This window comes from Ovis canadensis, chromosome 17 (genome assembly GCF_042477335.2).
Source record: "Ovis canadensis isolate MfBH-ARS-UI-01 breed Bighorn chromosome 17, ARS-UI_OviCan_v2, whole genome shotgun sequence".
NCBI classification, from domain to species: Eukaryota; Metazoa; Chordata; class Mammalia; order Artiodactyla; family Bovidae; genus Ovis; species Ovis canadensis.
Window position 1 is genome coordinate 62,233,444 of NC_091261.1, and position 14,702 is coordinate 62,248,145.

Genomic DNA, 14,702 nt, shown 5'->3' on the forward strand with positions numbered 1-14,702 from the left:
CACTTACTCAAACATACACTGAACTATATACACTGAATATAGTTCAGAAGCTGCCTGCTTTAATCCTTGGAGAAACTAAGGAACCCGTCTAAGGAAAGAGTCCCTCCAGTCGCATGGTCCCCTAAGCTGACTCTCTATAACCTGGCCCTACAGACACTGTGAAGAATAAAAGACAGATGCTTTCACCTTCTCACAGACCCATTACATGGCCCTGCCACTGTCCCCTCACCCCACCCCCTCGGCCTCACCAACCTTCGGCATGTTCATGTCATCCATGAACACCAGGAGGCGTTTTCCCATGGGTGGGCCATAAGTGTCTTTGGTTCGTTTTTCCACGTTGGCTTCTAAATTTCTTTGGATATCCATGGACGTGGTGCGGGAGGAGAAACTGACCATTAACACAATCTGAAACAGAAAGAGATAATTCCAAAACACAGTCTTTTTTCATGGTACCTACATGAAACATTTGATTGTAAGCTACTTAATGCTAAAGCAAGAATTCCTCTTTCATTATGGCAGGTTATAAGAGGCAATAACTAGTTGCCAGGTGAACAGTGTGGACTGGGGAGCAATGTGGATTGGTCAGGGGAGAGGGGCACTGGCCCTACACAGTTCTAACCAGGTGACCTCAGAACCATTGGTTAAGCTTTCAGAGCTTCCTTTTTCTCATCTGAAAGATTATTTTAATGACACTTACTTGGACTACTTCACAAAGTGATTTTTATCACGTGAGATGAAATATATCAAAGTATTTTCAAAATGACAAAGCAATATTCAAATATAAATTACTATCATGCCTGCTACATCTTAATAAATAAGTCAAAGAGAGCACAAACATGGGATTAGCAGATGCAAACTGGTATATACTGAATGCATAAACAACAAAGTCCTACTATACAGCCCAGGGAACTATATTCAATATCCTGTGATCAAACCACAGTGGAAAAGAGTATTGAAAAACAAAGTGCACATATATATATGTGTGTGTTTGTCTGTTAATCGCTCAGTCGTGTCCAACTCTCTGTGATCCTGTGGACTGTAGCCCCCCAGGCTCCTCTGCCCATGGAATTCTCCAGGCAAGAATACTGGAGTGGGTTGCCATTCCCTTCTCCAGGGGATCTTTCTGACCCAGGGATCAAACCCAAGTCTCCTGTATTGCTGGCAGATTCTTTACCGTCTGAGCCACCAGAGAAGCCTATATAAAGAAACTATATGTGTATATATATGTGTGTATATAAACACATATAAACTAGATATGTGTATATAAAATGGAGTCATCTTGCTGTATAGCAGTAATTAACACAACACTGTAAATCAACTATACTTCAATTTAAAAATTAAAAAAAAAAAAGAACAAAAACAACCACTGATTAGTCCTTGGAAGGAACTGCTGAGAGAAGGGTGAGGGAGGGCCCCTGACCCCTCTGTGGGGTGGACATTTTCATGCACATGTACTTGGGGTTTCTCCCTCACCCTTTCTTGGAGCAATTAATGACAGATAATTGATCAGTGGCTCCCTTACTTAATTATGCATCAGAACCACCTGGAAGGATCTTGCCCCTCAGCCCAATGGGTTCCCATCTTTTGAGTTTCCGATTCAGTAGGTCCCAGTTTAAGCAAGTTTTCAGGTGACGCTTATGCTGCAGGTCCAGGGACCACACTTTAAGAACCCCTGTGGGACTTCCCCGAGGGTCCAGTGGTTAAGAATCCACTTGCCAACACAGGGGACATGAGTTCAATCCCTGGTCAGGGAACTAAGGTCCCACATGCCTCAGAGCAATTAAGCCCATGTGCCTGGAGCCCATGCTCTGCAACAAGAGACACCACCACAGTGAGAAGCCTTGTGCATCACTAGAGAGTAGCCCCTGCTTGCCACAACTAGAGAAAGCGTGCACGCAGCAACAAAGACCCAGTGCAACCAAAAATATAAAGAAATAAAAAGGAACCACTGCCTTAGAGAACACCCTTCTCCTAGGTGCCCACGAGCGCAGGTGCAGCTGACCCGAACATCAGAGAATAAACACACATGTCTTTGTTGTGAACGTGTTTGGATGTGTCTTTCTTTTTTTGTCTCACCTTGAGGCTTGCCAGATTTTAGTTCCCTGACCAGGAATTGAACCTCCGTGGTGAAAGCGTGGAGTCCTAACCACTGAACTGCGCAGAAAGTCCCTGGATGTGTCTTGTTGGACCTATGAGCACCAGCTGCTGAGTCTCGGTGGAGAGGAGCACAGAGGCTGGCGGGGGTGGGGCTACTGAAGTCAAGTTTTCTTTGCCCAACTCCACAAACTTGTAGGCCCATTCCTCAAGTGCCCTCCACAATGGCATTCTTCAAGCTAAATAGCCATGCTTGCACACCCCAGTACGACTGAGCTTGACTTATCCATTTGGGGGCAGCAAGGCCCAATCCTGCCCTCAACCATTATGTGCCCATCGCATACCTAGGCTGACACTCCCTACCCCGGAGGGCCACAAGATCTCCCGGAGCCCCTCTGCCACGTGTAGCACAGGCGTAAGGAAGAGTCAGAGAGGAAAGCAGTGGGAAGCTTTTCTCCGCTTGGAGGTTCCAGAAGGCCAGAATCAGAATCGAGAACTTCAAAGACGGACAACGTTAGAAAGGAACTGAATAAGTGTGTGGACTGGGGACAAGTATGTGATAGCTGGACATCCCAAAAATCACGGGCAGCTTCTTGGAGGAGATAAGAGTCTTTACTTGGTAATAAAACATTAAGTAGGGAATGGGGTGTCTCAGGTGGCACTAGTGGTAAAGAACCCGCCTGCCAATAGTAAGAGATGCAGGTTCGATCCCTGGGTCGGGAAGATCTTCTGAAGGAGGAAACAGCAACCCACTCCAGTATTCTTGCCTGGAGAATCTCATGGACAGAGGAGCCTGGCGGGCTACAGTCCGTAGGGTCGCAAAGAGTCAGACATGACTTAGCACTAGCACTCCCTGATCGGCCTCTGGCTAAGCCTCTGAGCTCCCAATGCAGGGGGCCCAGGTTGGATCCCTGGTCATGGAACTAGATCCGACATGCCACAATTAAAGATCCCACATGCTGCAAATTTTAAAAAGTTAAATAAAAATTGTTTAAAACCAGGATAGTTGCAACAGCGAGCAGGTGGGCCACGTAGGACCACTCGGAGTACACAGAAAGGAGAAACACAGGGACCCTCCTTCCTAACGTCTCGGCGCACCTGGCATGTCCTGCACAATCACGTTCCATGCATGATTCATTTTCATGCCTGGGTCCCCTCGTAATGAGGTTGGACCTTAACAGCCTTGTTCACTGTTGTTTGCACTGGAGTACCCAAACCCTCCCACATCTGGCACACGACTGGAGGAAGGAAATGAAAAACCACAAGATGGTGATGAGGAATGTAACTGCCAGCCTTCAAGATGACCCCAATCACCCTCACCTCCAGGTACCCACACCCTGTGTAGCCCCCTCCTATGCTGCATCAGAGTGGGCCACAGTAGGGCCTCTGTGAGCCACAAAATGTGGCAAGGGTGATGGGGTGTGGTTTCCTGGATCATACAAAGCATTGTAGCATCTGCTTTTCTACCTTTGGACATTCACTCTGAGGGAAGTCAGCTGCCAGGTCAAGAGGACAACAGCAGGTGCAGTGGTTAAGAATCTGCCTGCCAATGCAAAGGACACAGGTTCGGTCCCTGGTTGGGGAACTAAGATCCCACACGCTGTGGGGCAACTAAGCCCATGCACCGCAACTACCGAGCCTGCACATCCTAAAACCTGTGTTCCACAACAAGAGGAGCCACTGCGATGAGGGAGTCCACGCACCTGAACTAGAGAGCAGCCGCTACTGCGCAGTAGAGAGAGCTCGCGTGCAGCAACAAAGAACCAGTGCAGCCGTGAAATAGATAAGGGAATAAATAGTCTTCAGGAAGAAGTAAAGGAGCACACCAGGGTGCTTGGAGAGGCTCACATGGTGGGGAACTGAAACCGAACATCTCAAAAGAGGATTCTCCCAGCCATACTCAAGCCTTCAGATGACCTCAGCCCTGGTCAACTTTGCCATCTCATGAAAGAGCCTGGGCTAGAACCACCAGCTGAGCCACCCCCAGATTCCAGATCTGCAGAAACTGTGAGAGAGTATTTGCTGTATGAACCACTTTGTGTTGGGGTAAGTTGTTATTTGCCCATAGATACAAATAATGACTTACATTAGTCTCTTCATTCAGGTTTTTCAGGAAGTTGTGGGTAGTGGCTGTCTTGGATGTACCAGATTCACCAACCAAAAGAACAGGTTGCCTAATCTTAACCATTTGTTCCAGTGTCCAGGTAGTACGGGTTGTGTCCACTGTATGAACTAAAGAACATATGAAGAATTGGTGCATCAGAGAAACACCAATAAGGTGCACCCTGGGCAGCCTGGAGTTTCCCAGGATCCCATAAATCCCATAAGAAGCATCAGCAAAAACCCAAGGGGTGACCTGAAAACATATAACTGGAGGCGCTCACTACCCCTAATGTTTATTTCTAATAGCTTTATGGAGGTATAATTCACAGACCATGAAATGCATTCCAATATTAAGTGTATATTTTGAGGAGTTTGATACATTTTTACAGCTGTGTCATCATCACATACAAGTGTAGAAAACCCAAATGGTTTCAATATTCATTTCTGACTTATACTCAGGATATTGAAAATTCCCAGGTTCTCTGCTGCATAAGTCACTTATCAACACTCGTTTCCTGACCAGCAACTTCCTCTGAGGGCTTCCCAGGTGGTTCAGTTGTAATGAGTCCACCTGACAAGCAGGAGACGCGGCTTCGATCCCTGGGTCAGGAAGATCCCCTGGAGGAGGCAGTGGCAGCCCACTCGAGTATTCGGGCCTGGGAAGTCCCATGGACAGAGGAGCATGGGGGGCTATAGTCCATGGGGTCTCAAAGAGTCAGACATGACTTAGCAACAAACCTTCACTTTTTTCAGCTTCCTCTGAAGAGAGTATCAAACCTGCAAGTCAAATCTGGCTTACTCCTACACTGGCAGTTTTCAATCCTTATTGGTTCCTGAGAAAACATGTATGCTTCACTCTATAAGAACTCTATACCAACCAAAATCAGATATTCATTTCACGGAATATCTTGAGCCTCCATGGTATCCAAATAGCGTGTTAAATGCAGCTCAATACACCATATCCATAGTACACTACCTCTCAAAGCAGCATCTCTTACAAAATGCTGCCTTAGCCATTCCTCTTTCCCTCCTTCCTGCATCCCTCCCCATGCCCAGATAGCTCTACAGGGAAGAAGGGAGTCTGTGCAAGGTGAGCAGGAGCAGAGGAGCATCCTACCCGCCTTAAGCCCTGCCACCCTCCCTGGCAGGGAGCATCCACCTGCCAGGCAAACGAGCTGAGGGGAAGAGACATCTTCAGACGTCCAGAGGCACATAAAAGGAATCCAAAGTGCCACCCTCTTGGCAAAACCCATGGCTCACGTTCAGTTTCTCCCAACCAGCACTCTGGGTGGGACGTAGAGTTCCACTGGGACCGCGGGATCTTCTACCCTTCCACACAGAATGAAAACCACATATGCTTAAACTGAGGCTTCGGTTCTCACGTACCCAGGATGTCAACAAATCTCCTCTTGTGGGAATGAACATACTCTGGAACTAATTGATTCCACGGTATCCATTTCTTCTGTGTGGAATCAAAGTGAAAGTCATACAAGGTTGGAAGCTGACCTGTAATAAAAAGTGGTCAGTTTTGTTTTGATTGTGGACGTGGAAATACAGAATCAGCTCATGCTTGAAATAAACTAATGCTATTTGTTCCCTGGATAGCAACTTAATTGGATAAACTGATAGCTACAGACAGATGGATGGAGACAGATAAAGATGGATGGATAAATAAACATAAATAGACATAGATACACAGATACAAATGGTTGGAAGGATGGATGGATAGGTGAAAAGTAAAAGTGTTAGTCACTCAGTCATGTCTGATTCTTTGCAACCCAATGGACTGTAGCCTACCAGGCTCCTCTGTCCATGGAATTCTCCAGGCAAAAATACTGGAGTCAGTAGCCATACCCTTTTCCAGGGGACCTTCCTGACCCAGGGATCGAACCCACATCTCTTGCATTGCAGACGGATTCTTTACAGTCTGAGCCACCAGAGAAGCCCAAACTGTTAGTCATTCCAACTTTTTGTGACCCGATGGACCTGCCAGACTCCTCTGTCAATGGGATAGGTAAATAGAGAGAGATAAATATGGATGGATGGAAAAAAGAAGAAAGAAAGAAAAGAAAGATATATTTAAATATAACCAAACTAGGGAACCCAGAATAAGGCTCAGAGAGGAAAGGGCCTGGAAGTCAGAGCTGTGAGCAGGGTGAAAAGGGCTCAGTGAGGACACAAAGAGTGAAAAGGTCTAGGACCAAATCCTGATATGAGGGAGGGGCCAAGGTAGGGGACTCAACAAAGGAAACTTTGCAGGCATGGCCAGAGTGAAGCAGGTTGGAAGAAGAATTTTTAAGAAGGCAGAAAGTAGCACCATGCCTGATACTGGGGCAAGGTCAGGGAGGCAAAGATCAGAAAAGGCTATCAGATCCGGCAACAAGAAGGCAGTGCAGGCACTGACTGGGAGCAGTTTGGGTGGAGATGTGCAGAAGGGAGGTGGGAGGCAGACAGTTGAGAAGTGGTGGGATGAAGGAGAAAGTAGCTCGAGGACAATCTTTCAGGACATGTGGCTTTAAAAGGGAAGAGGCAGGGACTTCCCTGGTGGTCCAGTGGCTAAGAATCTGAGCTCCCAATGCAGAGGGTCTGGGTTCGATCCCTGGTTGCGGAAATAGATCCTACACACTGTAACTAAAGATCCTGCGTGCTACAATTAAGACCCAGTGCAGCCAAACAATTGGAAAAAAAAAAAAAAGGAAGAGGCAGAGAGATATCTCTAGAAGGGGCTAGGATTAGGAAGGCTTTAGAACATGTCAAAGAGCCAGTGGGATGGGGTTGGTAGAGATGGACAGATGGAAAATATAAAAGACAGAGGAGAAAACCGGTGAAGCCAGGAGCCTGAGGAGGTGGGAGGCGGCAGATCTCAAAGCTCAGGGCAGGTTCAGCTTGGCCAAGAGGAGGGTCTCCTTGCCCCTGAGAAAGGAGGCAGGAGAAGATGGGGGCTGGAAAAATTCCTATCTGACAGTGTGGGTTTTTCCTGTTCAAGGAAGGAGGAAGGTCATCTGCAGAGATAGGGGCCCGGTGGAGATTTGGAGAAAAGGGAAATGAATTACCCCTGTGGGGATAGGAGAGGGAGTTCAAGTTCAAGACTGAATTTATGGAGGTGCCAGGAGTTTGGTCCCTGGGTTGGGAAGAACCCTTGGAGAAGGGGATGGCAACCCACTCCAGTATTCTTGCCTGGAGAATCCCATGGACAGAGGAGCCTGGCTGCAGTCCACAGGGTCACAAAGAGTCAGATACAACTGAGCAACTAACACTTTCACTTTCAGTCCTCATAGTGATTTTCTCAGTACCATTCAAACCCTGGGGAGGCAGAGAAGGCGAGCTTGGGTTATCTCAGACAGATTCGACAGAAGGGCAAAATTAGGCAAGAGGGCCAGGAAACTTAGGCAAGAGAGACTGAAGCAACAGGGCAGCAGAAAAGGGTATAGAAGGTTCAGAAGGTGGTAGGAAGACAGGGAGGGGCAGCAGATAGTCCCCATGAGGCCAGCTGAGGCAGGAGTCACAGAGGCTGACGATGGGTGGGGAGTGGAAGCTATAACTATGACGTAGAGAGAGCAGTATTGAGCACTATGGGCTAGGATGAGGTCAAGGGACCCAGATGCTGGAGCTGAATGCAGAAGGCATGTGGAAGTGGGTTGTCTACAGGGCCATTCAAGTTCTCAAGCTGAGGGCAAACTAAGGGAGAAAGGCCAGACCGGGATCAGCATCGTCTCTGTGAGGGTGAGGGTTGCAGGAGCATGCAGCCAGCACAGTGGCATAACTAGGAAGGTCCCCCCAGAGAGGGGACTCGGGGTTCTGAAAAAGTACAAGAAAACTAGCCCCCCAAAGACCCCAGACTTTTAAAATATATATATTTATGTATTTACTTGGCTTCTCCAGGTCTTAGTAACAGCATGCGGAATCTTCAGTTGCTGCATTGAACTCTGAGTTGCGGTATGTGGGATCTAGTTCCCTGACCAGGGATTGAACCCAGGTCCCACTGCATTGGGAGCATGGTATCCTAGGCACTGGGCCACCAGGGAAGTCCCCAAACCACAGACTTTTAGAATTAATTAATTTATTTTAATTGGAGGCTAATTACTTTACAATATTGTGGTGGTTTTTGCCATACACTGACATGAATCATCCACAGGTGTACATGTGTTCCCCATCCTGAGCCCCCCTCCCACTTCCCTCCCCATCCCATCCCTCTGGGTTGTCCCAGTGTACTGGCATTGAGTGCCCTGTTTCATGCACTGAACTTGGACTGGTCATCTATTTCACATATGGTAATATACATGTTTCAATGCTATTTTCTCAAATCATCCCACCCTTGCCTTCTCCCACAGAGTCTCAAAAGTCTGTTCTTTATATCTGGGTCTCTTTTGCTGTCTTGTGTATAGGGTCGTTGTTACTATATTTCTAAATTCCACATGTATGCATTAATATACTATATTGGTGTTTTTCTTTCTGCCTTACTTCATTGTGTATAATAGGCTCCAGTTTCATCCACCTCATTAGAACTGATTCAAATGCATTCTTTCTAATAGCTAAGTAAATTAGAGATACCAAGGGAACATTTCATGCAAAGATGGGCTCAATAAAGGACAGAAATGGTATGGCCCTAACAGAAGCAAAAGATATTAAGAAGAAGTGGCAAGAATACACAGAAAACTGTACAAAAACGATCTTCATGACCAAGATAATCATGATGGTGTGATCACTCACCTAGAGCCAGACATCCTGGAATGTGAAGTCAAGTGGGCCTTAGAAAGCATCACTATGAACAAAGCTAGTGGAGGTGGAATTCCAGTTGAGCTATTTCAAATCCTGAAAGATGATGCTGTGAAAGTGCTGCACTCAATATGCCAGCAAATTTGGGAAACTCAGCAGTGGCCATAGGACTGGAAAAGGTCAGTTTTCATTCCAATCCCAAAGAAAGGCAATGCCAAAGAATGCTCAAACTACCGCACAATTGCACTCATCTCACAAGCTAGTAAAGTAATGCTCAAAATTCTCCAAACCAGGCTTCAGCAATACATGAACCGTGAACTTCCAGATGTTCAAGCTGGTTTTAGAAAAGGCAGAAGAACCAGAGATCAAATTGCCAACATCCACTGGATCATGGAAAAAGCAAGAGAGTTCCAGAAAAACATCTATTTCTGCTTTATTGACTATGCCAAAGCCTTTGACTGTGTGGGTCACAATAAACTGTGGGAAATTCTAAAAGAGATGGAAATACCAGACCACCTGACCTGCCTCTTGAGAAACCTATAAGCAGGTCAGGAAGCAACAGTTAGAACTGGACATGGAACAGACTGGTTCCAAATAGGAAAAGGTATACGTCAAGGCTGTATATTGTCACCCTGCTTATTTAACATATATGCAGAATACATCATGAGAAACTCTGGGCTGGAAGAAGCACAAGCTGGAATCATGATTGCTGGGAGAAATATCAATAACCTCAGATATGCAGATGACACCACCCTTATGGCAGAAAGTGAAGAAGAACTCAAAAGCCTCTTGATGAAAGTGAAAGAGAAGAGTGAAAAAATTGGCTTAAAGCTCAACATCCAGAAAACGAAGATCATGGCATCTGTCCATCCCATCACTTCATGGCAAATAGATGGGGAAACAGTGGAAACAGTGTCAGACTTTATTTCTGGGGGCTCCAAAATCACTGCAGATGGTGACTGCAGCCATGAAATTAAAAGATGCTTACTCCTTGGAAGAAAAGTTATGACCAACCTAGATAGCATATTCAAAAGCAGAGACATTACTTTGCCAACAAAGGTCCACCGAGTCCAGGCTATGGTTTTTCCAGTAGTCATGTATGGATGTGAGAGTTGGACTGTGAAGAAAGCTGAGCACCGAAGAATTGATGCTTTTGAACTGTGGTGTTGGAGAAGACTTTTAGAGTCCCTTGGACTGCAAGGAGATCCACCCAGTCCATTCTAAAGGAGATCAGTCCTGGGTGTTCTTTGGAAGGAATGATGCTAAAGCTGAAACTCCAGTACTTTGGCCACCTCATGCGAAGAGTTGACTCATTGGAAAAGACTCTGATGCTGGGAGGGATTGGGGGCAGGAGGAAAAGGGGACAACAGAGGATGAGATGGCTGGATGGCATCACCAACTTGATGGATGTGAGTTTGAGTGAACTCCGGGAATTGGTGATGGACAGGGAGGCCTGCGTGCTGCAATTCATGGGGTGGCAGAGTTGGACATGACTGAGCGACTGAACTGAACTGAACTGAATATTCCACTATGTATATGTACCTCAACTTTCTTATCCATTCATCTGCTGATGGACATCTAGGTTGCTTCCATGTCCTAGCTATCGTAAACAGTGCTGCGATGAACACTGGGGTACATGTGTCTCTTTCAATTCTGGTTTCCTCGGTGTGTATACCCAGCAAGGATCACAGACTTTTAAAACATCTTTTATTTGCTCAATGACTTTCTAGTAGAAAGACCTATGATCATTTTACTTTGAGCTTTAAAAACAACAGCCCAGGTAATGATTACAGAATAAAACTTGGGTCTCCCTGCCAAGTCATATTCAACTGTCATTAAGAGACAGACGAAGGATCCTAGTGTTATCTATTGTTCTTGGAGAATGCAACCTTTTCACCATATATGGTTCTTTGAGGATGCATATTTTTTCATGCAAACACTTAAACCTTAATATAATGATTTCCTACAAACGATCTGTGGATCCACATGTGATTATCTGCTGTGCAAAGTCTCAGGAATATAGCAGATGAATTAGCTATGGAATTTTAGAGAGAAAAAAAAAAACAGAGAATCTAAAAGGAGAAGAAATTAAGACAAGCACAATGTGAAAATTTTACAGAGCTTAAACAGAGTGAATGAAGCAAACACCTAAGCTAGCTGGGGAAAGGTTGGATTCATCAAGAAAGGCCACCCAAAGGAACTGGGCTTTAGGACTTCCCTACTGGTCCAGTGGCTAAGGCTCTGCACTCCCAATGCAAGGGGCCCAGGTTCAATCCCTGGTCAGGGAACTAGATCCCACATGCCCCAACTAAGAGTTTCAAGATTTCAGCTCAAGATCGCACGTGCTGCAACTAAGATCCAGACTTCTGCTATTGAAGTTTATGCATTTGAATTTCTCCTGAGGGTGCCACTAGGTGCTCTGCACATTCTTCTACAGAAGCAAACAATCTAGGAAACCCATACAGGCATAGATATGGAAAAGCAAGGTCACGTCCTCTAAAAACCTAACCAGAAGCGTTCTGAGCAAAAAAGCAGGTTACGTTTGGTTCCTACCTGGCAGTTCCCCAGGATTGGCCCATATCCCTTCTGTATCAGCAGTAGGCAAAGAAGCAATGCGCTTAATACATTCATCAAATTTAGCCCTTCCATCCTCAAGGAGGCAAGAGCCCAGAGAACAGTACAGCGCCTCTAAGAAGTAGCACTCCAGAAGATCGGGCTCCTCGATTTCTCCCTCTAGTAACGAATCCAGCATCTTGGCTAATTGGGTTACCTGGTTACAGGAAAATACCTGGGTCAGCCCATATATTCCACACAACCCCATGAGAGTCAGTTCTGGTCACAAATCCTGGGACCCCAGATCTCAGAACGATGGGAATTGTATGGCCCACCATATTGGTTTGGGCAGATGGAGCCCAGTATCTTGTCTTGCTCATCGTCATGAAAGGGAGTATTGAGTCTCCCCTGTCAGTAACCAGCAAGGTTAGATCTTACCCATCTGACGTCTTTGCTTCCCTTTTGAAAGCTCTTTAGGGAAGAATTTCTTTTTGCTAACAAAGATAGTTTCTTACCATATTTAGGTCTGTCTGGGGAACTATCGTCTTCAGCTTCTCCCCTTGTCTTCCATCCACTATTCCTTCCACTATCACATCAATGAGGTACGGTACATATTTCTCAAACAGGCTCTCTAAGTAACCTTGCTCCATCTATAAAAGAGCAGAATTTCAAAGCATTCTCAAGGGTTCCTCTATTTATTTTAATTTTCAGTCTGCTTCTTCTATCACGGATTATTATTATTATTATTTTGACTGTGCCATGCTGCTTGCAGGATCTTAGTTCACTGACCAAGGATCCACCCTGGGCCCTCAGCAGGGAAAGTGCTGGGTCCTAACCACTGGACTGTTGGGGAACTCCCAAGGGTTCCTTTATTCAAACAGAAGTTCATGGGAAGCTGTGCTTGAAAAAAGAGGAGATGAGAAACAGTTTCTCATGAATGAGAAACTGAGCTGGTGAGTAAACTCTGATAACTCACCTATATATTTGTAGAAAAATTTGTCCTTTATAATATGCTTCTGTTTCATCACAAAACCTTTAATTTCACTGCCATAGAATCTATCCTACCACCTGGGAGAGAGGTGCTATAAAAGGTCCCACCTGATGGGCAAAGAGCTGATTATCTGAGAATTTAAGTGCCATGGCCACAGCCATTGAACAAAGAGTATAAAGCAATGGAAGGTCCCTCTCCCTATAGAGGCCCTGATGAGCATAGAGCTTGCATGGCGGCATCACCCATCTGACATGCATGAATGCTATCTCTGCAGTCGTGTCTGACTCTTTGTGACCTAATGGACTGTAGCCCCACTAGGCTCCTTTGTCCATGGGATGCTCCAGGCAAGAATACTGGAGTGGGTCGCCATGGCCTCCTCCAGGGGCTCTTCCTGACCCAGGGATCTTTTGTCTCCGGCCTTGGCAGGTGGGTTCTTTACCACTAGCGCCACCTAGGAAGCCCCTCCCATAAGACAGTGTGCCTCAAATGGTCCTAACATGTTCCCCTTGCTCCTCTCTTCTCTGGGGTAATTGCATCCTAGTTTCCAATTTTCCATCAGCCTAGTGGTCTTTCTAGAGCTGCCTTCTGCATGGTCACGAAGTCCTGGGTGAGGTCAAGCCACAGCCTTCACGTGACTGTCACGTTTACCTCTGAGTCTTTCAACGAAGTCTACCATTAAGGCAAAACATGGCACTTCCCTGGTGGTCCAGTGGTTAAGAATCTGCCTGCCAGTGCAGGGGACGCAGGTTCAATCCCTGGTTGGGGAACTAAGACCCCACATGCCTCAGGGGAACTAAGCCTGTGCACTACAACTACTGAGTGTCTCTAGAGCCCACAAGTTGCAACTGTGAAAACCATGTGCCCTAGAGCCCACGCTCCACACAAGAGAAGCTGCCACAACGAGAAGCCCTTGCACTGCAACTAGAGAAAGCCCATGAGCAGCAATGAAGACCCACGGGAGCAAAAAAAAAAAAAAGATAGTACACATTTCCGAGCAGCTTTATGACATATCACAGTGTCTGAGATCAACTGAAACCATTGAGCCTCAATTCTGTGACAAACTAGGTCCTTCAAACACTGTGTTCCTCCAACTGAGCAAGACAGGAGGAGCTGGAGATCTCCTAGAGACAAGTCTCTCAACCACTGGACTTGGCTGGATGAGGGGTTGCCAGCTACAATCCATAAGCCAAATCTGGCCTGCCACTTGTTTCGTAAATAAAGTTTTATTGGTACATAGCAATGCTCATTCATGTACTATGGCAGCTTTCATACCATAATGGTGGGGTTGAGTAGTTGCAAAAGAAACCATATGGCCCCCAAAGCCTATGGCCCAAAAAATTCTGTGAATTTTTTTCACAGAAAAAATTTGTCACCCCCTGGTCTACACTATCAAAATCACCATCTATCCCACCTGCTATGAATTCTCTGGAAATCTAATAAGGGTGTATTCCATGCTGTCACCCAACTTACTGATAATATTTAGTGCTCAAGATCATGGGCAGGTCAAGGTCAAGGTCATGCCCTTCAGTGACAAACATCCCTCTGAGTTATGTTTATCCAATTAGCCACCAATACAAATGATTGTTAGTTCATTTTGGAAATAATTTTCACCTTGTTTTGTATTTGATTAACCCATTTTTTCCAGTATGGTTGATATTTCAAGTTTTTAGGATCCACATAAACCATTCCACATCGAGACACAGTCGCAGGGGAGGCATACTGTAAATCCCCGACCTGAAGAAATGAACAAACTCAGTGTTATCTATAGCAGTCCCACTCCTAGGAATATATCTGGACAAAACTACAATTCAAAAAGATATATGCACCCCAGTGTTCACTGCAACACTATTAACAATGGCCAAGACATGGAAACAATGCCAATTTCCATCAACACATGAATGGATAAAGAAGTTGTGGTATATACATACAATGGAATATGACTCAGCCATAAAAAGAATGAAATAATGCCATCTGCAGCAACATGGATGGCCCTAAAGATGATCATACTAAATGAAACAGGTCAGAAAGAGAAAGACAAATACCATATGGTATCAGTTATATGTGGAATCTAAAATATGACACAAGTGAATTTATTTACAAGACAGAAACAGACTGAGAATAGACTTGTGAGTGCCAAGGAGGAGGGCATAGGGAGAGGGGAGGACTGAGAGCTGGGGTCAGCAGATGCAAACTATTATATACACAATGGATAAACACCAAGGTCCTACTGTATAGTCTGGGGAAC

General features: G+C 45.6%; 1 protein-coding gene across 1 annotated transcript in view; it reads right to left on the reverse strand.

Moving 5' to 3' along the window:
* The window catches only part of DNAH10 (dynein axonemal heavy chain 10), a 166,163-nt gene that overhangs the window by 62,357 nt on the left and 89,104 nt on the right, over window positions 1–14,702 (reverse strand). Inside the window, exons 41-46 of the mRNA XM_069557673.1 lie at window positions 14,069–14,191; window positions 11,982–12,116; window positions 11,467–11,683; window positions 5,584–5,703; window positions 4,181–4,326; window positions 253–405 (exon numbers count right to left, since the gene is read on the reverse strand). Coding sequence (XP_069413774.1) covers window positions 253–405; window positions 4,181–4,326; window positions 5,584–5,703; window positions 11,467–11,683; window positions 11,982–12,116; window positions 14,069–14,191 — 894 coding nt within the window. The remainder of the gene's footprint in view (window positions 1–252; window positions 406–4,180; window positions 4,327–5,583; window positions 5,704–11,466; window positions 11,684–11,981; window positions 12,117–14,068; window positions 14,192–14,702) is intronic.